Source organism: Glycine max, chromosome 11, assembly GCF_000004515.6.
Source record: "Glycine max cultivar Williams 82 chromosome 11, Glycine_max_v4.0, whole genome shotgun sequence".
NCBI classification, from domain to species: domain Eukaryota; kingdom Viridiplantae; phylum Streptophyta; class Magnoliopsida; order Fabales; family Fabaceae; genus Glycine; species Glycine max.
Genome location: NC_038247.2, coordinates 17,932,832 through 17,959,394, shown reverse-complemented (window position 1 = coordinate 17,959,394; position 26,563 = coordinate 17,932,832). Strand labels below are relative to the sequence as shown.

Below are 26,563 nucleotides of genomic sequence, written 5' to 3'. Positions count from 1 at the left end.
ACGACCAACCTCCTGACCCCCCTGACCCACCTACCCCAACCTCACCTTTACCTAGCCCCACAGACCAACCTCTCACACCACTCTCGGCCCAACTCAACCTACACGCGTTATCCGGCCAACCCGCATCCGTCACCCTTCGCGTCCTGGGTTCGATTGCAGGTCACGATGCCGTCGTCCTCGTTGACGGCGGCAGTACCCATAATTTTATCCATGATCGACTTGCCCATTTCCTCCACCTCACTTCCCAACTCGTACCCCCACTCAGTTATGGTGGGCAATGGTTCCGAAGTCACCTCCAATAGGGTTTTCCGCAACACCACCATTGCAATTCAGGGGCACAACTTTACCCTAGACTTGCATGTAATGCCCCTTGGTGGTACTGATGTTGTTTTGGGCGTAGCCTAGCTACAGCTGTTGGGCCCAATAACGACTGACTATGCACACCTTCAAATGTCCTTTGTTCACCACGGACGGCCCATTACCATTCAAGGCGGGATTGACACCGGCCCATCTGAGATACACCATGGCCAAGTCCGACGGCTGATGGCAACCCAACGAGTGGCAGCCCTCTTCCATATCCACCTTCAGGAACCTGGGCCCGTTACTTTCCCCACCTCCATTCCCCCACCCATACATCGTCTTCTTCAGAAATACTCACCTCTGTTCCAACCACCTGAATCTCTTCCCCCTCCACGGCCAACCGACCATGCCATACACCTAGAGCCTAACACTAAACCCGTCAACGTCCGTCCATACAGGTACCCGTATTTTCAAAAGCACGAAATCGAACGCCAAGTCGAGGACATGCTCCGCCGGCAGCTCATTCGTCCGAGTCGGAGTCCTTATTCTTCTCCGGTACTCCTGGTTAAGAAAAAGGACAGCACGTGGCGCTTTTGCGTTGATTATCGCGCCTTAAACGAGGTCACGATCAAGGACCGTTTTCCCCTTCCCACTATAGATGAGCTCCTCGACGACCTCGGCCACTCTTCTTGGTTTTCGAAGCTGGACCTTGCCCAAGGCTTCCACCAAATTCGAATGGTTGACTCAGATATACCCAAAACGGCGTTCCGTACTCATCAGGGCCACTATGAGTACGTCGTCATGCCTTTCGGCCTCTGCAACGGGCCTTCAACATTTCAGGCCACCATGAATGATCTCTTCCGGCCGTTCATCAGAAAATTCGTATTAGTCTTTTTCGATGATATCCTCATCTATAGCCGTGATTTCCAGACTCACTTGGACCACCTTGAACGTGTTCTCCAAACTTTACAACAGAGTCACTTTCATCTGAAGGCATCCAAATGCATCTTCGGGCAACGCCGCATCGAATACCTCGGCCACTTTGTATCTATCAGAGGTGTCGAACCTGACCCTTCAAAGCTTCAGGCCATGCAACAATGGCCAACCCCGACATCTCCGCGCCAGATCAGGGGATTCCTTGGTCTAACCGGATTTTATCGGCGTTTTGTCAAAAACTATGCCCGCGTTGCAAAGCCACTCACGCGACTTCTACGCAAGGACCAATTTGCGTGGTCCACTGAAGCACAATCAGCCTTCGATGATCTGAAAGCCGCCATGACTTCCACCCCTGTCCTCTCCCTTCCAGATTTCACGATTCCCTTCGTGGTGGAAACCGATGCCTCAGGAGCAGGCATGGGAGCCGTTTTGATGCAGCGCGGACACCCAATTGCTTACTTTAGTAAGCAATTGTGACCCAAATTACTCCGTTCTTCTACTTACATCAGGGAATTACATGCCATCACCTCAGCCGTGAAACGTTGGCAGCAATATCTACTGGGACACCCTTTCGTGATCCTGACTGATCACAAGAGTCTACGCGAACTCATGACCCAACCAATTCAAACCCCTTAGCAGCATGTTTATCTTGCCAAGCTATTGGGATATAATTATTCCATTCAATACAAGGCTGGTCATAGTAACGTCGTAGCTGACGCCCTTTCGCGGCGGGCGGAGGACGACAACACTGCCGCAATGTATTCCATCCTGTCCATACCTCACCCCAAATTCTTGGAAGACCTGAAGCGTGAACTGGCTTCATCAGTAGAATTTAATGCCCTCAAGAAGCGTGTCACCGACGACCCTCAACAACATCCTGCGTTTACTCTCAGGGATGACCTCTTACTATACAAGGGGCGAATTTGGATCAACAGTAGCAGCAGTTTCATTGCTCTCCTTCTTGAGGAATTTCACAAGTCCCTATTGGGTGGCCACATGGGATTGGCCAAGACCCTTAGTCGAATACAACAGAGCTTCTACTGGGAAGGAATGCACCAGGACACACAAAAATTCATCAAGCAATGCGTGGATTGTCTGCAGACTAAATATGTTCCTCAGAAACCGGCGGGGCTCCTCCAACCCATCCCACCACCATCACGTCCATGGGAGGATTTGGCTCTGGATTTCATTACCGGCCTCCCCAACTCCCAGGGCGCCACCGTCATCATGATTGTCGTGGACCGTTTCTCCAAAGGAGCCCATTTTGGGTCTCTTCCTTCCCATTTCACAGCCCACACGGTGGCCCAACTTTTCATTGATTCGGTTTGCAAACTTCACGGGTTTCCCCGGAGTTTGATTTCTGACCGGGACCCAATCTTCATTAGCCGATTTTGGAAGGAACTTTTCCGGCTCTGTGGCACAAAGCTACGAATGAGCACCGCCTATCATCCTCAGACCGATGGTCAGACGGAGGTGCTCAATCGCGTGCTCGAGCAATATCTTCGTAGCTTCGTGCATCACAAGCCAACTCAGTGGGGTAAGTTCCTCAGTCTCGCGGAATGGTGCTACAACAACACTTGCCACTCCTCCACTAACCTCTCTCCCTTTGAGGTTACTTACGGCAAACCACCGCCGGCAATTATAAACTATCTACCAGGCTCGTCTTCTGTGGAAGCAGTAGATTTTCTACTTTCCTCACGGCAACACTTGTTCGAGACCCTTCGCCAGAAACTCGAACGCACTCAGGCAAAGATGAAAACGCTTGCCGATACTCATCGCCGAGACACCAATTTCAATATCGGTGATTGGGTCTATGTGAAGTTGCGACCCTACCGACAAACCTCCATAGCTGATAAATACCAGAAATTGGGCAAACGTTTCTTTGGACCCTATCAGATCACTGATTCCATAGGCAAAGTGGCCTATCGACTAGCGCTACCTCCTTCAGCCAAAATCCACCCCGTCTTCCACTGCTCCAAACTTAAGCTTCATCAGGGCCCCATCACTACAGATCACTTACTTCCTCCAACTTCTTGGGACAACAATCCTGTGATAGAACCGTTGACCATATTGGATCATAAGTGGGACATTAACGACCCGCCCCAGCTGTTAGTTCTGGTTCAATGGGCCAGTCTGCAACCTAAAGACTCCACGTGGGAAAATTGGGCTGAACTCAAGACTCAGTACCACCTTGAGGACAAGGTGTTTTTCGATGACATGAGGAATGATAGCACAGCAGCATCAAGGCCCAAACGAGCAACAAAGAAGCCATTAGACTAGGAGGATTACATTCATTAAACAGACCAAGGGCAGTTGAGGAATTACCTATTAATAGAATTTGCCTTCCTATTATTTTCTGATTTCCTTAGTGCTTGTCTCGTGCGTGTCTCCTCTAGGTGTCCCCTCTAGAATATTCAGTTTGTTAGTGCTGCCCCCTCTGTGAGAGCAGGGCCGTTAGAAGAATATTTCTTTTTTTTTTGCTATATATACATGTATTAACAAAGAGGAAAGGCAATGAATATACTCAGAATTCTACTCTTATCTTATTTTCTGGAGGTTGCTCTGTCCTCGAATTTAGAGACCCATATCAGAATGTGGGTTTGGATTTAATTCAACCCTATAAAATTAATTTGTAAAATTTGTATAATGTACTTATATTTCAGTATCTCTAGCCGACGAGAGATTTTTTATTTTTCCCACTTATATTTCAGCTAAGGTACAATATTTCTTCTTACCAAACTGCCATCGCCGATCCAATGTTTCATAGACAGCCAAACACATTGAGGTAACATACTCTAACATTCCTTGGGCATATATAACTATGTCCTAGTATCTCATATGTAAATATTTGGTAGTTTTCATTGATAATGCCACCACTCTCAGCTGTTGTAAATGAAAATGAGTTTTAGCTAATGCTATTACTAATATTAATAATATGTTGTACTCAAATGAATTATTAAAATCAACAACAATACAAGATGGATTTGTTGTTTGGCTTTCCAAATCACCCAGCTGCTCTAGAGAACAAAAACGTAAAACCCTTTATGCATAGAAATTAGAAACAATTAAACCCTAGAAAGAAAGAAAGATGAAAATAAAAATCAATCGATCTTATTGTCTTGTTGATTATTTCATTTTCAACCTCTTCATATTCCAGCACATATATGAACATTCATCTACTAAAACTCCAAGCTGATACAGAAAACATTGGTGTATCACTCCAGCAGACAAGTAAACAATCATTCTCTTCTCGAAATTTGTATTTATTACTATATCTCTGCAGCAGATTCTTGGCTTCTATCCTCCCATTGTAGCTCAAAGGTACCTTCACAAAACCAGCCATTTCAAGCCTTCGAATCCATTTCTCGAGTTTCTCGTGTCTCTCCTTTCTATCAACACCCTCACAAGCAATGATGTTCTTAATCTGCTCACCCAGAAGCATGCTCTCAAGTTTTTGTCTCTCTACTGATGTTCTCAAAACAGTAGATTCCAAGCAGTCAAACAATGCACTGTAAAAGTACAGTGCTCTATCAACTCTCTCCATCAAATTGGATCCATTCAGGTTTGATTCTTGTTCAGTAATCACCACCAGTTTTGGTTGGAGTTTTTGCATAGCGTTGAGAAAGATCCCCATCTTAGGTGAGGCACCTAAGGAAAGAGGTGACAATGCAGAATCAGGACTCAAGATATATGCATTGATCATATCTCTCTCAAGCCACTCTGCAAAAGTCCTTTGGCCCATATGCACTGCTCTCTGCAGATTCATAGTCGCGGCCGCAGCCGGTGAGATCCTCCCCGCCATGTCATCATCAGTGGCAAGAAGAGAATGAAGCTGAAGAACAGAACTGATTGCAAGAGCATCTCCTATCTTCACAGGCAACTTCTCAAAGTCAACATCTTCCAGTTTGCTAATAACTGGATAGAACTGCAAAGGAAAATCCAATTTCCCTGCTTCAGTTGTCAAATGAAAGTTCATTTGGTCTAAAACCTCTTTCTTCTCATGAATGCCTGTAATTTTGAGATGAGGTGGACCTCCCTGACGGTTTTTGAAAGTTAGTAGAAGATCTATCCATTGAGCTGGCTCACAACAGTGGAGATCAATAATGTGAACCACCTTTTCGAATTCCATCGCCTCCACAATGGCTTGGTTTGTGATCAGGTATGAGAACTTTAAAAAAGGACACAGATCATAGAAGTATTTCTGAACAAGGATGTCTTCTGAAGACAGTGATGTTTTTGGTGGATTGAGAGACTTATATACACCTGGCAAACGTTTTATTATCCTGTAACTAAGTGCTTCGCTGAAATAAGTGACCATCCTTTGCACTGCACTACCATCAGGTGATGAAATCTGAGATATGTACTCAAGGCCAATATCTGCATTCTTGATGCTTCCAGATGCAACACATTTAGCACAGTCAAGAAGAAGGATCATTGGATTTAAGCCCTGTGACTCCCATCTCAGCTCCCTCAGCCACTGATATGGCGAACCTAATCAATCCATAATAGCTTGATTAAATAGCTAGCATAAGTAAGAGCCATAAGGGTGAAAAGAAAAAATGAAAGATGTTCATTCCACTCAGACAATATAAATGTTATAAACAAGCATCAGTTTCCAGATACAATTTGCCAATCAGACAATGAGTCTTGGTATAAAAAAATATATATTCTATGATACTTCTTAGGAATTTTATTTTTTTTCATTTCCTTTTCTAAAGATATTACTTTTTGGTAGTGAAAAAGCAGTGAAATAACTCTATTTTGATTCTTCCTTGTTTTACAAAAAGCTTTGCTTTTAACGAAACTAGCTAAATGACATGTATGATCTTTGTAACCGATCTTACCTAGTGGAATAAGGTTTTATTGATGATGTTGTTGTATGTTTTTTTAATTAAAAAAAGTTATTCATTGGAAAAAGCACAAACGAACAGGCAAAGTTCTTACTGTAAACAGGTCATAAAGTTCATGGGGTAATTATTCTGCTGTTTCACCAAACTCAAAGACTGCGTAAAAAAAGTTTAACTGAAGAGAAAAAGTAAACTTTCATACAGAAAGGTAAACAATAATAATGCCAAGATATCTCATATTTGATCAACTTATCATGCACCTAATTAAAGTTCACAGCCAGTTACTTATTTATAAATTTTCAGAATTTCAGTTACAATCTATGATTATGTTGTGGAAGAAACTGTCCCTTTTCAAAGGGAAATTTGAACTAATTAGTATAATGTGTTAGTTTTTTTTTTTTTTCTTAAGCCTTTGGTTCATCAGGGGAAAGAGGTTCTAACCAATTTGAAGTTAGGCTAGAAGGTAAGTAAAGTATGGCCAATAAGTGTCCAATAAGATGATTTATTTAGTTTACTATAATGTAAATACTATCTACTAAAAATCTCAACCGGCATAAAAATCTCACTTGGCTATAACAATACCCATTGGCCATGCATAGTTTTTGTACTTTTTTGGTCCTTTAGTTTACTATTTATATTTATACAAACAAAATTTTTACACTTCTTACACTGTTATGGTCTGGATTTCTTTCCATTACTTTTGGACGGCTAAAACTTTTAACTACTATTGAACGATCATGTCCTTTAGTTTCTATTGCTTTCTGCCCTTTCTGTTTTTAATGCAGCATTTTCTTTAACCATGAACTTCATAAAGGCAAAAAAAAAACAAAATAATTAGTACCTGAGTCCATAAGGTGCAACTTGAACAACTAATTAATCACACCACCAACTTCAGATTAATAACAGCTAGTGGTCTTGGTAAGGCCCAGAAGGCCTCAAAGAGCAACTAAACCAAAAGTCCAAAAATGTTCCTCAATGCAAAGCTCTACAGTGTTTGGAGATGTGGGGTTTTATAGTTTAGTTAAAGCTCTTGTCTTGGAAGAGTTTTCCCAAGAATGGACAAGAGAAGTGGTTGATAATGTCACCTCCAATTTGTCATCCTTCAGGCAGCAAAGAATATGGAATTTGTCAATTGCTAAGCCTTCCCTAACCCAAAATTGTCTCTTTGTAGAGTAGAAGATTTTAGTGCTGGCCAAAACGGGTTATCATTGTCAAAAACAAGCATGTCCAAACGGGCCATACTTGTTTCCTCGTGGTTGATGATGAGGATAACAAGGAAAATCTTAGGAAGATCCTCCAGAAGAAAATTGGATTCATGTTAAAGGCTAGACCCTCCACTTGGGAACTTCTCCTTGGACAAAGGAGAAAACAGACAAGTCAATACCTGAGATTGAGAGCAAAATATGAAAGTATTTTTTTATACGCATATTCTCACATTGGAAGTGGTTATAATATCTTGTGCTCTCTATTTTGTCATTTTTAATAAATTTTAACAATTAACATTTTTAATAAATTTTAACAATTAAAAAAACTTTAGAGTATGTTTCTAGTATTTCTCATTAATAATAAAAAAAAAGTTGGCTTAGAATAAGCTTCATTCCAGACGCATAATCAAAGTTCATTGATAGGGACATTTTGGATCAGTGTTCTATATGGATAGCATTTGTAACATAATGACAAATTGATTCATGAATTCTTTATTGTTTAGATTTTGTTAGCCGATTATTGAACAGATTTTTGCCGCAACGTATAAAAGCATAACTTCGATGCAAACAAAAAATAAACGTATGAATGAGGTTCAACTTGTCTAAAATAATTGTCCAATAGCGATGCACAATGTACAGGAAGGAACAATCAGTAAAACAAATTTGCTGATTCTAGAAAGAAAAAAAAATATTTTTATAACCAACCAGAGTAAATATTTATTTAAATTCAAGAATCTTCCAAGAATTAATGGTGTTAACTAAAATAAATTATAAGATTATTTATTTAAATTCAAATTTGACTCAATTAAAATTATGAGATAAAACGGGATCAATCTAATTTTTTGATATAATATATCAATATTAACATTATGTATAATTAAATTATAAAATTAAAAAGATATGAAACTAAGATTAAAGTATATTTTTTAATATATATTTTAAAATGAATGATATTAACATAAATATAATATTATATTTTTTTCTGAATGGACTATAAATATAATATTATATTATACAAAATATTACTCGCTTAAGTCAAAAGGCTTTTATTATAAGTATAATTTTTAAAAAGTTATATTTTAAAAGAATATATATAGGTCAACAATTCAAATATATGGTTTAGGATATCACATCCTCAAAATACATCAAATTTAATTTTTAAAATTCAAATTTAAATCCATCAAATTTAATCTGAAATCCAGTTGGACAGCTCATAAAATTCCCAAAAACATATAATTTTGGTACGTTAACATCATAGGAAGACATGTAGGTGCCAGTTTCGATCCTATAATTTAGTAATGTGGCATATTTAGCACGATTGGTACACAACAAGAAGAACACAACAGAATAACTTAGGTATAGGATAAATTTTCTTCTTGTACATCGTTTGATGAAATAATGTACAACACAAATCTATTAACATCAAACTTACTATAATACTCTTTTTAATTTATCTTATTGATACGTTCGCTTAACTATTTAACAACACCACGCTCCGGCACCATTTCCATTGTAGTGTGACTACAAGTGAAAGAGCAAAACAGCATCCACTTTGAAAATGGTGAGTTGGTTTGGATTATCGTCTTCTACTGCAGTCTCAATAACTGGGACCATATGCAATTTGTCTTTGCATAAAAAAACTGTAAAAGAAATTCCACATGGAGAATTTGTGAGCATAATCACAAAAGTTACACAAGTCGATGGTGGTGCTATCTTTTTATCCCAAAGCAGTGAATAAATAAATTAAAATGAGAAAGGGGTGCAACCATGGTGAGAAAAGAGAGTGAGACATGCAAAGTGGGAAAGATAACTTTAACTTTCAATTCTGTTATGCAGGACAGTATGTTTTCTTATTTTGAGGATAACAAGATTAAAAAAAAAACTCATTAAAAGACTATTTGAATTTATTTTCCAATTTTAGGGAGTTGTTAGGTGCACCCAGCAAAATTGCTGGTGCACCCAGTAATTATGTGATCGGACAAAACTGTCCTTGTTTAAAAAACGCGATTTTAAACTGCGGAAGAACCTTCTTCCGCAGAAAGCCACGGAAGAAGGTTCTTCCGCAGTTGAAAATAACAACAGCGCAAGAAACTTCTTCCATGGATTCCTGCAGAAGAACTTCTTCCGCGATATCGCACGGAAGAAGGTTCTCCCGCTGTTGTTATTTTCAACTGTGAAAGAATATTCTTCCGTGAGTTAATTTGCTTTTTTGTTTTTAAATTTTTGGATTATTTTGTATTTTGTATTTTACTATTACAAAATTTAATGCATATTTAATTCAGGTTATTATTACAAAATAAAAATATTTATTTAATATATATTAAATTTTGTAATAATAAAAAAATTTGTGATAGTAAATAATTTTTATTTTAAAAAAATTATACAAATTAAATTTTTTTATTTAATTTGGGTTATCATTATAAAATTTATTATATATTTAATTTAGATTACTATTACAAAATTTAATGCATTAAATATTTTTGTAAACGTAACCCGAATTAATGCATTAAATATATTTTATTTAATTCGGGTTATTATTACAAAATTTAATGCATTAAATATTTTTATAATAGTAACCCACATTAAATATTTTTTATTTAATTCGAGTTACTATTACAAAATTTAATGTATATTTAATTTGGATTACTGTTATAAAATAAAAAATATTTATTTAATATATATTAAATTTTGTAATAGTAAAAAATTTGTGATGGTAAATATTTTTTATTTTAAAAAAATATATATACAAATTAAATAATTCGTATGATTTATATCAAATTTAATTATCATAAAATTTATTATTTAAATTTACATGCGCATTAAATATGCATTAGAAATTGTAATAATATCTATAGTAACATTATTTATTTTATAACATAATTGGCTCATTATCCCAGTTGGTTATAGTGTTGTGCTAATAACCTATATATTGTTTAATTTGTATATTTTTTAAAAATAAAAAATATTAACTATCACAAATTTTTTTACTATTACAAATTTAATATATATTAAATAAATATTTTTTATTTTGTAATAATAACCCGAATTAAATATGCACTAAATTTTGTAATAGTAATCCGAATTAAATAAAAAATATTTAATGCATATTTAATTCTGGTTACTATTACAAAAATATTTCATGCATTAAATTTTATAATAGTAACCCAAATTAAATAAAAAATATTTAATGCATTAATTCGGATTACTATTACTAAAATATTTAATGCATTAAATTTTGTAATAGTAATCCAGATTAAATAAAACATTTAATCCGTATATATTTTCAAAAATAAAAAATATTTATTATCACAAAATTTTTTACTATTATAAAATTTAATATATATTAAATAAATATTTTTTATTTTGTAATAATAACTCAAATTAAATATGCACTAAATTTTATAGTAGTAACCCGAATTAAATAAAAAATATTTAATGCATATTTAATTATGGTTACTATTACAAAAATATTGAATGCATTAAATTTTATAATAGTAATCCGAATTAAATAAAAAATATTTAATGCTTTAATTCGGATTACTATTACAAAAATATTTAATCCATTAAATTTTGTAATAGTAATCCAAATTAAGTATACATTAAATTTTGTAATAGTAGCCTAGATTAAATAAAAAATATTTAATCCATATATTCTTTTAAAAATAAAAAATATTTACTTTCACAATTTTTTTTACTATTACAAAATTTAATATATATTAAATAAATATTTTTTATTTTGTAATAATAACCCGAATTAAATATGCACTAAATTTTGTAATAGTAAAATACAAAATACAAAATAATCCAAAAATTTAAAAACCAAAAAATAAATTAACTCACGAAAGAAGGTTCTTCCGTGGCTTCCTACGGAAGAAGTTCTTCCGCGAGATGACACGGAAGACCGCAGTTAATGTTACAACTGTGAAGAAGAAGGTTCTTCCGTAATTGTAATTTGCAACTACGGAAGAACCTTCTTCCGTGGCTTCCTGCGGAAGAAGTTCTTCCATGAGATGGCATGGAAGAAGGTTCTTCCACAGTTGTAACATTAACGGCGGAAAAAGGTTCTTACGCGGAAACATTAAGGGGTATTTTGGGAATTCTAAAAAATTGCTGGGTGCAACAGCAATCTTGCTGGGTGCCCCTAGCAATTCCCACAGTCTACATGTAGGAGTGGCAAAATGGACAAGCCAGCCCCAACCATTGACTAGGCCAAACCAGCCCATATTCTATATACCTCATTTTTTTTTAAAAAAATCCAGTCAAGCTCTGTGGCTCACCAGGCCAGCTGAAATTGACTCATTTTACTTTTTTATCTAAATTTATATAAATTTAAAAGAAAAATTTAAAAAAAAAAAACAGGCTAAAATAAACCCAATTAAATTCACCTAAAATATCGGGCTAAAAATTAAAAAATATGTTCATTTTGTCAACTCCACCTACGTGCCAACAGATACAATAATATCAAGTTTAGGTCAATACCTTGCTTGCATGATCAGTTGGTAAATGAAATCACAAGAACGTGTATCAAATGAGGTGTGTTCATGAGTATAAAGTAAACAACTTTCTATTTTTTAGTGTAAGTATAAAGTCTAAACTGCTTCTGTTTTAAAAAATAATAATTTTGTTTATTTTAAGAAGCAAATTATATCGGTTTATTTAAAAAAGCTTATTTATAAATAAATAAATAAAAATAGACAAAATGACTCAATATTTCACATACTGAGTTTGTGCTTTAGACTTTTGTTCAGCAATAAAGATTACTTTCTGCCGTAACAAAAGAACAGTTATACGATAAAATAAAATAAAAATTAACTCCTATACCTAATGCCCTATATGTGTGTGTGTGTGTGGGATTTTCCTTTACAAAATATACAAATTGCTGCCAAAATAAGCATCGGTTATAATGCCCAATAATTTTACAAACACATTCAATAATGAGTTACAAAAGTACGAAAAATATGGTATTCACCTCGCTTTAGTGGATTGACATCCAAAAATTCAACTTTAAGGGGAAAATGCAAGTCAGCTGCCCCAAACGAACTGAAAAATGTTCCTACTGGCAACTGCATTGATCACACTGTTACTCTGTCTTCGAAGCATCTCCTCCTGGGCACAACCATCACCATCCTAATCAAATCAAACAATCAGAGTGGGTAAAATTAGAAGGGGGAGGGAGCAAAAGTTAGTGACAAAGTATCTAAAAAAGAACTAAACGAATGCCATGAAATAGTGATTCTTTTTTTATCCATAGGAATTGAACACATTATCAGGAATTTTACAACACTCATACCCTACTCAACTAACTGAACTAGACCTCCTTGCTAAATAGAGTGTGGCTCTTAAATACTAATCAAGTTTCTCAAGATTCTAAAAACTATTATTCCAAACACACTCATATCAGTGTTTACGAAATAGACTCCAATCCAGATCCATGATTCTGGAAATTGCAGCTTTAATCTCATATTCATACTGAATGGATACTGAAATACTTTGAATCAAATTCACTACCAGCGTTTTAGTTAAATGGAATATTCTCTCTCCTTATGACATTTTTGTACAAACTAGTAAAACAATAAAGTTATTCAAAAACAAAAATTAACAAAAATATCAATTAAAAGTTCTATATTCAGTTCAGATCAAGCTACCCAAAGATCTTTCAAATCCTAGTTATAAAATGTAACATTATGTGGGTATAGAGCACAGTGTGCACTATAGTATCCAAACCCATGCTCACACAAGTCTTTGCAAGTATCCAATCCGAATCAAATTGTCATTTATAGACAATTGACTTCCTGTTAGGGAGAAAGAAAAAGGGACTCACGAGTAGTGAGTAAGCACGGGCAAGAGAGAAAAGTGTGGGGAACAAATCCAACACAGCCATGGCAACCTCCTCCGTAACTTGGGGGACCTGCATTTGCAAATTCCAACATGTTTAAATAAAAAAACATTTAATAACTTACAGGATGAAAAAGTTAGTTATTAGAATTACTCATCCAATTTTACAAAAAAAAAATGCAGTTCATTACGCAAATCATAGGCTCGAGACCAAAACATCACTATAATCAGCCAGTTCTGATCATATTTCACTAAAGCGTCAAAGTATATTTGAGGATCCAGCAAAAAAGGAATGAGAATTCATCAAAGTACAATGAATTCAAAAATAAGCGTGCAATTTAAGCTGTGCTGTGATTTCTGAAAATTGCCAGTAAATAGTGTTTGAAAGCTATATTACACCTGAAGGTGGTGTAGATTTCTTGTAACTTTTAAATTAAAAAGATACTCAAGGTCACTGGATTTAATTTAGTCAGACAAACTAAACGACCAATAGAAAAACAGATAAAATTTAATTTTTAAATTGTTAATACCTGCATAAGCTGCATGGCAAATACATCACTAACTGTTGTTTTTTCAAGGTCTTGACACCTTTTAATAAATTCATCAAAGGGAGGACATGCCCCAGAGCCTTTAACATTGTCTTCAAAAATTTCTGACTTGTAATATTGAGAAATTGCTTGGGTAAGATAACCATACTTCCTTAGAGTATCACCTAAGCCACTTGTTCTCTGAACATCAAATCCCTCCAGAATCTCAGTTGTAAAACAACTGTACAAGTTGGGATTAAAAACATCGTAAACGGGGTTAATGTTTTGAGTTTTTAGATATATAGGCAAACAATTTAAATAAACTTCACTCACGAAAAATCTAGTAACCCATAGTCATCTTACTGCTACAGAAACCTCATGCAAAATGGCACCACCATAACAAAACATAAGTACTACTCTATCCACCACATTACCAAATAAACAAAATAGTTGTTAATGGCAAATTTCTGTATTAAATGGTTTCTCACTCGCATGCACCAATCACAAGTCAGAAATGATACTTTCAAGACAGGCTAGCATGGGAAACCTCATTAGGTCTCCCACCATGGGAAAGTGAATGTAGACCCTTGGATATACTAGTTTTTAATCAAAGGTTGGATGATTTTCTTCTATTTTTTTCTTCTTTACCTTTTACCTTTACTACCCCTCTCTTTCCTGATTCTCCCGGTAAACCCTAAATCCCTAATTCCTCATTTCAAAGGCTCTTGTAGCAGTGGCAGAGCAAAGCTCATCCTGGCGAGGCTCTACTTCTCTTCAAGCGTGGCAACAAAAGTGACACTATAAGGGAGAACATGAAGAGGAAGGAGAACTCCAATCTCTCGATCTCGTCCTTGTCATGGCACACAGTCACTGAAACAGCCGCCGCTAGTCGTCCAGTGGCCAAGGTGGCTTCTCCTCGATTTGCACCACGAGCTGTTGATTCAAATCACAGGAGACGCCGAGGATGAGTGCAGCAGTGAAATGTCATGCCTTTGCTGAGAGGCAGGTTCCCACCGGAGCTTTTTGGCTTCTTGTTAATGTGAGAAGATGGTGAATCTGGCGTTTGGATATTGAGAAGCGATATAATTTTTCTTTTTTGAATTGTGAAGAACTGATTTTTTTCATCTGACTGCATTTTGTGCTTCTTGATTTCTTGATCTAATGCATTTGACTGGATTTCACTTCACTTAGGTTTGAATTTTGATTTTTTGGTTTGAATGTTCATTGCTGGTTCCTACATCTGTTTTCTGAATCTGGTTATTTAAAACGGAGATTTTCCGGCGATGGTGACGGAGTCATGGTGGCATTCTGGCTGTTCATTCGGCAGAGGAATGCCACCGCCTACAACGACGGTGATGAGAAAGGAAGGAGAATGAAACCAGAAAAGAGAAGAAAGGTAGAAAAGGAAATAAAAAAGTTAAGAAAAGGAAAATGAAAAAATCTTAACGATCGAATTAAAAATTAATAATATATCTAATGCACCAAAATACTTTAGGTCTCCCACACTAGCCTGCGTCTACTTTCAATTGTCAATGATAAAAACTACAAAGAAACACAAAGGAACAATGTAGTAATCAGAAGTAACTAATTTACAGTTAAGAGACCAGTGCGGTACACAACTACTGGTATGATTATTAAAGATAGAAAACAACAAAATTTCATAGAATAAACCCCAATCAACCCAAACCAAAGTACTTTAAGGTGTGTTTGGTTTGTGAAAAGAAATTGCTTCCACCTCCTGTTTTTACCAATAATTACAAAAAAAAATGTCATCCTGTTTCCATTTTGTTTCCTATTTCAAAGTTTGGTATAAGTAATTGTGAAAACTGAAAATAAAATGTTATTCCAAACCAAACCTTAGCATTTGCTATGAATGTCATAATAGTGATGGTAATAATGATGCACATCAGGCTGAATTTGGTTTATTCTCTAACACCCCCCCTTCCCACCTCAATGGCTAACAGTAACAGCACAATGATTTAAATAATAATAATAATAATAAATAATACTTACGCAGTTTTTATGCTTTCAGCAGCTTCAGAAGAATTTGGGTCACCTTCCACAAGATATATCAGCTTCTTCAGCCCACACCTCTAACAATGAGCAATTGGATTGAGAAGTGGGGAATGAGGAGGCTATGTCAGTATGGCATGCTTTTAAATTATATAGCTGAATAAAATAGGAATAACATGAACATATTTCAAGCAGCACAAACAATGTGTAATTTGACTAACTTCTTCACAGCAATAATGTGCTACACTCTTTGTCAGTGAAATTATAAAAGAAAATGATATAACTCAACTAAAGTTTCAACTGATGTAATGTTTCAGTAACAATGATGACATTCCTCGACATCATGCCAAAAGAATATAGGGTATCCTACAAAGTTACCAGCCACTGAATGATATCTTCACCAAAATTCTACAACCATACATTTATCACTTTATTTTCTTTAAAATAGGAAAATAAAGAAGTAGAACCATTAATCTGTGACCATATATATGCATATGCTTGCCATCACATGTTCAAACCATTTATATTGTCAAGAAACAATTCTATCTATTTAAGAAGGAATAATTACCAGAAGTCTTAGTTTTTGATCCTTATAGCGGTTATCCCGGATTGAACTGCATAGATCATTAGTTTTCTTCCTCTCAACAATAAAATCCAACACATATTCACTGTTCAGAGTTTTATGGCGCGCTATCCAAATCCCATCTCCGACTGGCAATCGTCGAACCTATATATGGAACCAATTTCTAGATTATTTTTACTATCTTCTAAATAAAGGAGCTCAGATACAACATTTAAATGCAAGTTCCATCCAAATCAGCTAAAGTTTAATATCACATCTAATTTGTTTTACAACCATTGGTACCCAAAAACTTTAACTGAAAATCAAAACATAGATAATCTGCTCAAATTGAAGAACAGTTTTGTTACGACTTCCTGGCTGTTTCTTTTTTGAAGCATGTAATAATTTGCCAAAGATAAGTTCCCAAAAAGAAATACATAACGATAGGTAAGAATATTGGCTGTCAGTGTTAGAGATGAGCCCATCCCAATAATTAATTAGGAGAATAAGGTTTGGATGATCTATTCCTGAAGGAATAAACACTAATAGGTGGCTAATATATTATAAGTAAGAAAGGTTTTTATTAGAAGTTTAATACATCAGTTACAATTTGTTTAAAATTTGGAGTTACAATTGGCTCAATCAATAACTAGGCAGCGAGTGCGAGTGGAATAGGTTCTGATTCAGCGGTAAGACCAGCCCATAGAAGAAGCTACTAGGGAGGATGTTTTCACTATTCATAGCCAGTTAGTTTCCAGACTTCAACCTTGAGGACAAGGTTAATTCTTCAGTGGGTGGTATTGTAAGACCCAGACAAGAACCCATGTCAATAATTAATGAAAGCAAAATCTGGAGAGATTATTCTAGGACGAATAAACAGTAATAAGTGCTTAACATGTTATGAGTAATTTACAAGGGTTTTTATTAGGAGATTATTACATCAGTTACAATTGGTTTTATTTGGAATTAATATGTGGTTAATCAATAATGAGTCAGTTACAAGAGGTTCCATTTGGAGTTAAATGTGGGAAAATTTTAAAGGCACCTTAGGAGAAAATAATACAAAGTGAGTCGTCTCAGTGATAAGGGGACTTCCCCTTGTAAGAGGATTCTGCCTCTTGAGTTCCCTTTCTGCTCATCTGAATAAAAGAACCCTTCCTTTCTCCTTTCTCTACCTATCTTTTGTTCGTTTCCTATTATACTATTTCCACATAAACTGAAAACCTATTAGCAAATAATATAAGGAAGCATATCACTTGTAAAGGCCAGCATCAAACAATTGTCCTGTTCCATAATACCATACCATGATACCTAGAGGTCCTCACTGACTAAATGAGCACCTTTGACTCCAAAGTCAAGTGAATGTTCATCTTAAAGCAATAAGATATATACTTGTAAATATTCTCCTATATGCAAAACCAAAGCATAATATTGATACATCCCCAAGTGATCACATTGGTCAATGTCAGTTCCCATGGTATATATTAGCATCAGCATGCAGTATACAATACATAACACAAATTTTGAGAAGCAATAGGAAGTCTGGAACTACCAGTAAATAGTTATGACATCAAACATACCTCTATCTGGATTTTGAACTGGCTGCGGATATTCTCAATAATTTTCCTGGATCTTGATCTGAAACAATGGAATATAAAATTCATTGGAGCTATTAGCAGAAAGACGAACAATACTTGAATGATTGTGAAAAATAGCCTCTGATACAAATCATACAATATCCTGAGTGAAAATAGGGATAATGGATTCATGTTACTGACCCCTGTGTGGCAAATTGCTCCCGATCATCCAAAATTAAAACTACGTCATAAGCATCCTCAAATCTCTCCCCCAAGCTCAATGGTGGCACATTTAAAATGTTCAACTTTGATACAAGCTCATCCTTGTTAGGATTTTGCATGGGTCGGTCCTAAGATATTTATCAAGTACTAATATCAAAATTTGTTTCAAAAACTATAACTATGCAGCATGTATAAGCCAAAATTTAAATAAATACAATGAAATAAATAAAAGAAAATTAGGGTCAAATGCATTTTACCCATCTAGTTTATTATTGAATTAGCACTTTCCACCCTATCAAACTAAGCACATTAAACTCTAATTTTAATACAACTCATTTTCATCTCTGTTCCATCTAATTTAGATGTTTAAATTGACATAATAAAATACACCTGCTATGGACGTCAGCATATGATATTTAAAGACAACACCCTCTTATGCATACACCTTATTTTCATTAAGATTTACCTATTATTTTTTATTTATGGCTCCAAATATAAAATTTTAGACTCAGAATGCCCATATTTATGCAATATAGGAGATAATACAATCTTGTTGGTAATGGCTTCAAAAGTGCCCTTACATGGGTCTGAGAAGGGAATCCATGAGGTTACACAAGACTGTCTAGGTCTTGGTTTTCATGTCCATGAGTGTCAAGCTCAGCCAAAGAAGGAAGAGTTGCAGAAGCACAAATGATTTGTTTGGTTCAACAGAAAATGTAAGAACTTTATATTTCAACCTGGCTATGTTGGGGTTTTTTGGAGGTGAAAATAATTGGAGCTTTTGAAGAGGAGAGATTTTAGGAGAGTAAAAGGAGAATGGCTGTGAAGACAACAAAGGAAGTTTTTGTCCAAAGAGAAAATCTCAGAAAAATCTAGGGATGGGGGATTGGCTAGAAGAAATATTTCAGGTGACCAGGGAATTTTGGTTAGAGGGACATGTATGAAGGTAGCTGCAAAAGTTTTAAACTAGAACATGTAAGCATGAGAAAATAACACAGGTTTTGAACTGTAGCAAGGGGTAAAAAATTTGCAATCAAAGAGATTTGAGCACAAGTCCATGGCTGGTAGAGGAATGTGGTATTATTCAGTTGGTAACTGCCAGCATACACTGGTGTAGAGCATGATGTGCCAGAAAAATTCATTTTTGAGAAATAAATAGACGAAATAGAATGAGAAAAAGATATGTATAAGAGGACAATTGTCTTATTATATCAAAATTGGATCTGCATTTAATTCTTGTCAATTTTAACATCTGAATTGGATGTAACAGAGTAATTAAGAAAATTGAACTAATAACAAAGGGGTTAGCCCCTTCGTAAGGGCCAATAACAATGGGAAAGGGGCCAATAGCAACTCCCAAGCACGTCGATAGATTTAGGCCCCATGGTTCTAGCCCAAGCCCATCCTAAGACGGCAAAAACACACGAAGCAAATCACCCTGTCACAAGTCTTCTGTTTAATTTGAAAAAGTGATCCCCAAGAAACCTGGCGCGTCATGCTTCTTCAACTGCAACTGCAACTGCAACCAGAGTCAGTTATTACTCAATCATCTCCATTCAAACCCTAACCAACAAACCCTGCGAACCCACCATGACAAAAATTCCCACTCTCACTTTAATTTCAAGAAATTTGAACCAAGTTGTGTACTTGTTCAACTAGGGTCTACTGCGCTTAATTTGATAAATCAGGACGAACAGTACAACAGAAATAATAAATAAGGACAATAAGCACTATCGTCTTACTCTTATGACATGCAAATGTACTTGCAAAACAGATAACCATGGTAGTCAAAATTGAGATTTTACTCTCGGGACGGGGAGTAAGGATTGTAAATCAGGGGATCGTAACACGGATTGTAAAATCATACAAAATTTATGAAATTCATATATATGCACGTATAATCATATATCATATATATGTGCATATATAAACTAAAATAAATCAGAATATGACACTTAAAAGACAAAATTATACTTCAATTGTGGGTGCTGAAACTTGAAAGAGAGAACATGGAAGAAAGTGAAAGGGATTGTGGGTTCTGAAACTGGAAAGAGAGAAAGAGGAGTAAGTGAGTGAAGGGAGTCACATTTTTGTTTTAGGATGGAAGGACTGAAAGAGTAAAAAGAAATTGAGGGAATTAGTGGCGGTAAAAGTGGGGTGTAATTTTCGTTTTAGGAGTTATAGGAGGGGAAAAGGGAGTGCAGTAAAACTTTGGGTTTCTAGGTTAAAAGGGCTGCAGTAAAAAACAACTCAGAATAGAAGGATGAAGGGTGTGGGCCGCTAGGGTTTTTTAAGCCCAAATTTCCAACGATCCTTCAGTTCATGAGTTGGAGCGCAAACCTGACCCGCTTGTGACCCGCGTTCAAGCCTAACAGGAACTTGCAGAGGAGCACCGCGCCGCTGCAAGCGTCAATCTTCCACGGCAATAAGACGATCTACACCAGATGCAAACTCGGACAGGCTGAAAAAGATCGTAAGTGCGTACGATCTTACGCTCCAACTCGCGATTTTGACTACCGTGCAGATAACTTCTATAGTATTTTGTAACATAAAATGAATGTACAAAATAGTAAAAATGAATGCAATTGATGTTAATGCAAGTATGCAACATGTAACTTCTATAGTATTTTGTAACATAAAAATGATATCTGAACAAGAATGGTACTTGTTAGTGGATAAACCTTTTAAAAATTCAAAGTGATCAAAACCAACAAATTTTGTAATTCAAAAAGAAAAATATTTCTAAATCATTCTGAGAAAGTACTACTCGTTATATTTCACGTACATTAGAAAGAACACACAATATAAAAAGTAGATCAATTTTTGCAAATGGATCAAACCATACAGCTGATGAGCAAGCTCTCAAGGTGAAAGGAGGAATATCATGAGAACAAATGTTTCGCACATGCAAGCTCACAGCTCTGCTGTCTTTTACAATGAGGTCTCTGGACCCTGGTCATTTATGAAATGATTAATAGAGATCAAGTTTCGTCAGAAACATATAATTAAGAAACTCAGAAACAGGGAAAAAGAAACAATGTTTATCACAGTATAAGCAGTAATCAAGCAAAGATTATTTAAACTACTTTGAGATTCTGGCTGTGAACCATAGACTTGTTCCTCTCGAAGATGACATAAAACAGCAGGCCACAGAGATGAGACATCTTTATTTGGATGGCTTTTGGAAACTTCAGTGAAAGCACCAATAATGTGCTCCTTGGAGTAACCCATTTGAGTAAACTGCAAAAGAAATTGTAACAGACAAAAAAAAAGTACATTTTAATTATCAGGCAAAAAAAACAACTGCAAGTAAATTGACATGAGAATAACAAGGGACACAAATCAGGAATTCTTAGTACAAAAAATTCATGGACATCGTATGCAAGAAAATTGAAGGAAAAAAAATTCACAATTCATAATATTATATCATAAATATAAACTACGAGAATATAAAATATGTTGACATATGTTGTGTTTCTGTCAGGAACCAAGAATTGAAATGAGAAAGAAAAGAAAGGATTTTATTGACTAACTAATAGAAGAGAAAACTCTCCTCCAAGGGTTTCCCCTTCACAAAGGATTTATCCTTTCACAAAGAGCTAATGCTCAATCTACAAATGATAAGATCTCCCTCTCTCCTATCCTTCTTCCCCTATTTATATTTAATAAACACCTCTAACTCACTAACTAACCCCTTAACTAACTAATCAATATCCTAACTGTAGTAACTAACTCCCCTTCCTCATAGTCCTAACAGTTTCAATACTTGCTATTTTGTATTCTATTGATATTTTCCAAATAAATCCTTAGATGAACTTGTCATAGTAGAGAGTTAGCCAAGTAGCCATGTACAACTCATAGTTATCAATCTCAAAAGGTGACACATAGCGGCCAGCTCTGAAAAAGCTATAGCAAGATAGCAAGAAGAGGGATGGCAGCTATTTTAAATATTATAATGCAAACTAAATAATTTATACTACACTTAAAATACTCAAAAACAAGAAAGAAAGAACCAAAAATTAAAGAAATTCACGATAAACAATAAGCCACAATTTACAGACACAATCACCATCATTCTAGGAGCAATAAGAACATAGTAATGATGTCAAAAAATGAAAGATGATGGTGCACTTAATAGAAAAAGAACAGAACAAATTAGATAGAAGTTAGCAAGGAAACCTAAGAGTAGAAGAAACGGTGAAATAAAGGGGAAAAATGTCCATTAATGAATGAACAAAGCTCAAAATAGAGGTAACATTTCATGGAATGGTCAAGGAAGAAGGATTTGAAATCCTATTATGTTTGTGAAGAAAAAAAAATTAGAACCCCCCCCCCCCAAAAAAAAAAAAACAAAACAAAACAAAAACTAAACAATGTTGTTTCATGGGTAAAAGAGGTTTTTGAAGCCTATATCATGGTAGCACCGCTATAGCATGCAAAAATCCTTTATTTTGGCCACTATTGGCACCACCATGGCCACTACTGAAAACTGCTCCACTATTGGAATATTCTTTTAATCTTATCATGCCAATGGCATCATGTGATCCATGTAGTCGACCTCACTTAGTGGGATAAGGCTTCCTTAATTAGTTAGGATTATGATTAGTATAAATAAGGGTTAGTGTTTTAGGTTTTATGTAACATATAGAACACATAATTCCAACAATATGGATTTGAAGAAACAAAAAGAAGTAACAAGGACTTTATTAAGAGGAAAAATACCCTCTCAAGGCAATCAAGAGGAACATCTATTGGCTTCTTTTGCTGGGTCAAGGGTGACAACACCTCTGATTCCAAGTCATGACCATTGAGCTCCACATCCAACAAGTTTTGGTTATCCATACAAGAAGGAATTTCAACAGAAGACGACATCTCTATAGATTCTGCCATTCCAGATCTTGCAAGACAATCGCGTGCTGCTTCCTTACCTTCTTGAGTTAGCATGTACCTGAGCACAACAGAATTCATCAATGGAGAATTTTCATTTGAACATATCAACTTCCATGGTTCATTTAAAGTCCATATACTTAGTATTTAAAGATTTTAACAAGAACCACTAACAATTTCCGGTTTTACTAGTTAGTGTCTAGTAAATTAAATTTTACATTAGCATTGCTTGGCAGATTCATCTATAGAAGGCATACTTAAACAAATCACAACCACAATGTTCACTGATAATGAATTGCAAAAATAATGCCTAAAAACATTTCTTACAATTTTCTATCATAGAGAGTTCTATTATAGAAATATGTTTCTATTGTAAAATACAAGAAAATTGGATTCGATACTAAACATAAAACAGATATCTATATAGATAGATAATTTGAAACAAAATAAATTTAAATATGGAAAAGGTACCCTAGGGGGGATTATTTGTCTTTTCCTAGAGTCCGATTCCTATTCCTTCTTGTTTGTGTCGAAATAGGAATATTCTAAAAATATCAATAAAATAATTTTTTTTAACCCCTTCCTGAAAAATCCTATATCTTAGTTTCTATTTTTTCCAACTTAGAATATTTCTGCCATATAATATTTTATTGCATATAATACATAGTGAACAAATAAAAAGAGAGGATGGCTCAATTGTTGAAGCACGTTATAAGGACAAAATATGCTCAAGCCTAACTGTAAACAATTCAAGAAATTAGTTACAGATTCAAAAATAAGAAGGTTCCCCTAACTCACAGATTTTAATATGTGAAAGATAATATAAAAGATTAAAAGAAAGATTTATATACAAAAATTAACAGAGTAGCAGTACATTGTGAAAAAAGACATGCACACTATGGAATAACATACTTAGCAGGGCAACTTGATTTTACAATTAATCCCTTAGCTATCAAGGTCTTCATGCAACTCCATCCACTATACCAATCCCGTGAAGAACTTCCAAAATGTCCAGGTTTTCCTTTCCCTTTTTCTGGCCTGGACATGCAAAATGCGCTTGGTCAAAAGTTGTATACATTTTCACAACACTTGTCTACTTAAAACACACAAACAGAAAATAATTAAACATACGCAATCGGCACTCGAGATAGCCCACTTGCTTCGGAAGCGTCAATTAGTTCCTGTTTATGCATAAATTCATTCCCGCTTGAAGTTCCCCTATTAAAAAATCAGTTAAATCTCATAATCTAACTAGTTTTACCATGATAACTTCCACAACATATTTAACCCAAAAAGAAAAAAACATAACATCAGTAGTGCATGTGACTGTATTGTGTATGTATACCTGTAAAGGGTTATCAACAATGCATATGCCACAGAGTTCCTCTGAGGCATATAACGTTTGGTTCCTTTAGTTCTTTTTCCTGTAAGATTAGAGAAGAAGGAAAAATTAGACAGAACTATGCATGGGGGGGAAGTAAATTGAAATAACAGAAAGAAAAAAAAAAAGTAAATAGCACCAGACATACCCTTTTTAGTCAAGTCTTCTGGTTCAGAACCAGTCCCAAAAAACCCCTGCATGAGCTTCAAAATCATTTTCCCCACACCCCTTCCAGAAAACATAAGAGCACCATCAGATTAGTTCCCCCCATCAAACACAATTTAAACACCCTAGATTCTTTACCCCCCCCCCCCCCCCACTTCACAAACACACCAATAAGAGATATGATATGCATACAACCAATCATTAAACACCCAACAACCCCTTTTGCACTAAAGTTCAAACCAAGGTCCACAACCAACTTATCAAATTTGGATAATAGTTTTTCAAATTTTCAAAACTATCCCACTAGGTGAAGTCAGCTGCATGCATTACATGACACCATTTGGCTCGATTAGAAACCAAATCTTCAGAGATATAAACATAACAACACAATTCCACAAAACTGCACAAATTAAAAACTCCTAACATGACAACCTATTCAAATATTATAATTTTTATAATATGCATATAATCATAAATTTACAATTTTGACCCATGTGGCATTTCTATGGTAACATAAGTGGGAGAGAAACAGACACATACTTGACTTGAGAGAAATCTTTGATGGTTCGAATGGGGGTTTTGGAGTTACAGAGATTAAAGTGGGCCTTGGAAAGGGTCATGTCGATGTTGTCAGAAATGCCTTTGGGTTGCTGCGCCATTTCCTTCCACTTGTTCCACACGTAGGTGGCCAGCTCCTGGTTCTCCGGGCACCGAACCTGGGTGGTTCGGTTCTCCATCGGGTTAGGGTTTTGTTCGTGCCGGAATGAAAGTGAGAGTGGGAAATTTGTCGTGGTGGGTTCAGGGTTTGTTGGTTAGGGTTTGAGTGGAGATGGTAGAGTAATAACTGGCTTTGGTTGCGGTTGCATTCGAAGAAGCATGACGCGCCAGGTTTCTCTCGGGATCAATTTTTCAAATTAAATTAAAAAAAAATTAAACAAAAGACTTGTTATTAATCCCACACTCATTGTTATTGGGCCTACTAAGGGGTTAATCCCTTTTTATTTTCAGATTATTCTTCTCACCTACTTCTAATTTCGTTTTACAATCATAATACAACTTAATCATAATTCCATTGTTATTCTTTTCACACCACAATGGAATCTAAATTATTTGGGGTAACAAAAAAATTGTAATTTCATTGTACTATTTTTTTAATTGAAAAAATATATATAAAAAATACATTTGGTATCTTTTTATTGATTGAACATTAACACTAAAATAATTTGATTGAGCACTTCTTTTCAAGATATGTATTGATTGAACATTACTTTTTTTATATGCATAATAATCATATTAAATATAGGCGCAATCTAAATCATTTTTTTAATGCAATCTTAATCGTTGTTATGACTCACGAGAGAACATATTGTTAAACAAATGGCGACTTATGACTAACAAGCTTCAATTCTAGTCATTCCTAACAAATCCACAAACACTGGTCCATGTACGACCAAAGAAGTGTGAGATTAATTGGACCTCATCTAAATTTTCAAATTAAATTAAACAAAAGACTTGTGACAGGGTGATTTGCTTCATGTGTTTTTTGCCGTCTTAGGATGGGCTTGGGCTACAATCATGTGGCCTAAATCTATCAACATGTTTTGGAGTTGTTATTGGTCTCATTCTCATTGTTATTGGCCCCTACTAAGGGTTTATTTTCAAATTATCCTTCTTACAGAATTATGATTTCTTTTTGCAATCATTTTTGCACCCTTCTTACCACAACAAAATTATGATTCCAATTTATAGTTTTTTGTCACCCCAGACAATTCAATGAAATCACAATCTCGTTGTTATTTTTTTGGCACCCCTTGATACAACAGAATTGTGATTCCATTGTTATTTTTTTCACAACACAACGAAATTTAGACTATTTGGGGTGACAAAAAAATTAACAACAAATTCGTGATTTCATTATACCATTTTTTTAATTGAAAAAATATATATAAAATACATTTGGTGTCATTTTATTGATTGAACATTACAACACTTCAATAATTGATTGAACACTTCTTTTTATGATATGCATTGATTGAATATTACTTTTTTTATATGCATACTAACCATATTAAATATATACGCAATTTAAATCGTTTATTTTGTTGA

The 26,563-nt window shown here is 35.2% G+C and overlaps 2 protein-coding genes across 3 annotated transcripts; both read right to left on the bottom strand.

The window, feature by feature from the left end:
- Positions 1 to 4,185: 4,185 nt before the first annotated feature.
- On the bottom strand, positions 4,186 to 7,196 carry LOC100779726 (GRAS family protein TF80). The gene is made up of 2 exons (XM_003539172.5): positions 6,925 to 7,196; positions 4,186 to 5,727 (listed from the first exon to the last, which is right to left on the bottom strand). The coding sequence occupies exons 1-2, from the start codon at positions 6,932 to 6,934 to the stop codon at positions 4,409 to 4,411; spliced, it is 1,329 nt and encodes a 442-aa protein (XP_003539220.1). The 5' UTR covers positions 6,935 to 7,196; the 3' UTR covers positions 4,186 to 4,408.
- A 4,951-nt stretch (positions 7,197 to 12,147) lies between these two features.
- On the bottom strand, positions 12,148 to 25,382 carry LOC100798497 (crossover junction endonuclease MUS81). Of its 2 annotated transcripts, XM_003538175.5 has the most exons (15): positions 24,998 to 25,381; positions 24,441 to 24,520; positions 24,257 to 24,335; positions 24,043 to 24,129; positions 23,824 to 23,949; positions 22,747 to 22,972; positions 21,111 to 21,264; positions 20,870 to 20,976; positions 18,004 to 18,152; positions 17,806 to 17,863; positions 16,232 to 16,390; positions 15,664 to 15,743; positions 13,654 to 13,891; positions 13,110 to 13,196; positions 12,148 to 12,415 (listed from the first exon to the last, which is right to left on the bottom strand). In XM_003538175.5, exons 1-15 carry the CDS (start codon positions 25,192 to 25,194, stop codon positions 12,311 to 12,313), a joined length of 1,932 nt encoding a protein of 643 aa, XP_003538223.1. In that variant the 5' UTR covers positions 25,195 to 25,381; the 3' UTR covers positions 12,148 to 12,310. The 2 variants fall into 2 exon arrangements, with proteins under 2 accessions (XP_003538223.1, XP_025980205.1); XM_026124420.2 differs by lacking the exon at positions 13,654 to 13,891 and having other exon boundaries at positions 24,998 to 25,382.
- Between the last annotated feature and the right edge of the window lie 1,181 nt (positions 25,383 to 26,563).

Excerpts from the sequence above, each read along its gene's own strand:
- LOC100798497 (XM_003538175.5), bottom strand. The coding sequence starts at position 25,194 with ATGGAGAACCGAACCACCCAGGTTCGGTGCCCGGAGAACCAGGAGCTG. Across the intron at positions 18,153-20,869 it reads TGAGAGCTTGCTCATCAGCT|GACCGACCCATGCAAAATCC; the intron begins GTATGGTTTGAT and ends TAAATATCTTAG. Across the intron at positions 17,864-18,003 it reads GAGCAATTTGCCACACAGGG|ATCAAGATCCAGGAAAATTA; the intron begins GTCAGTAACATG and ends CCATTGTTTCAG.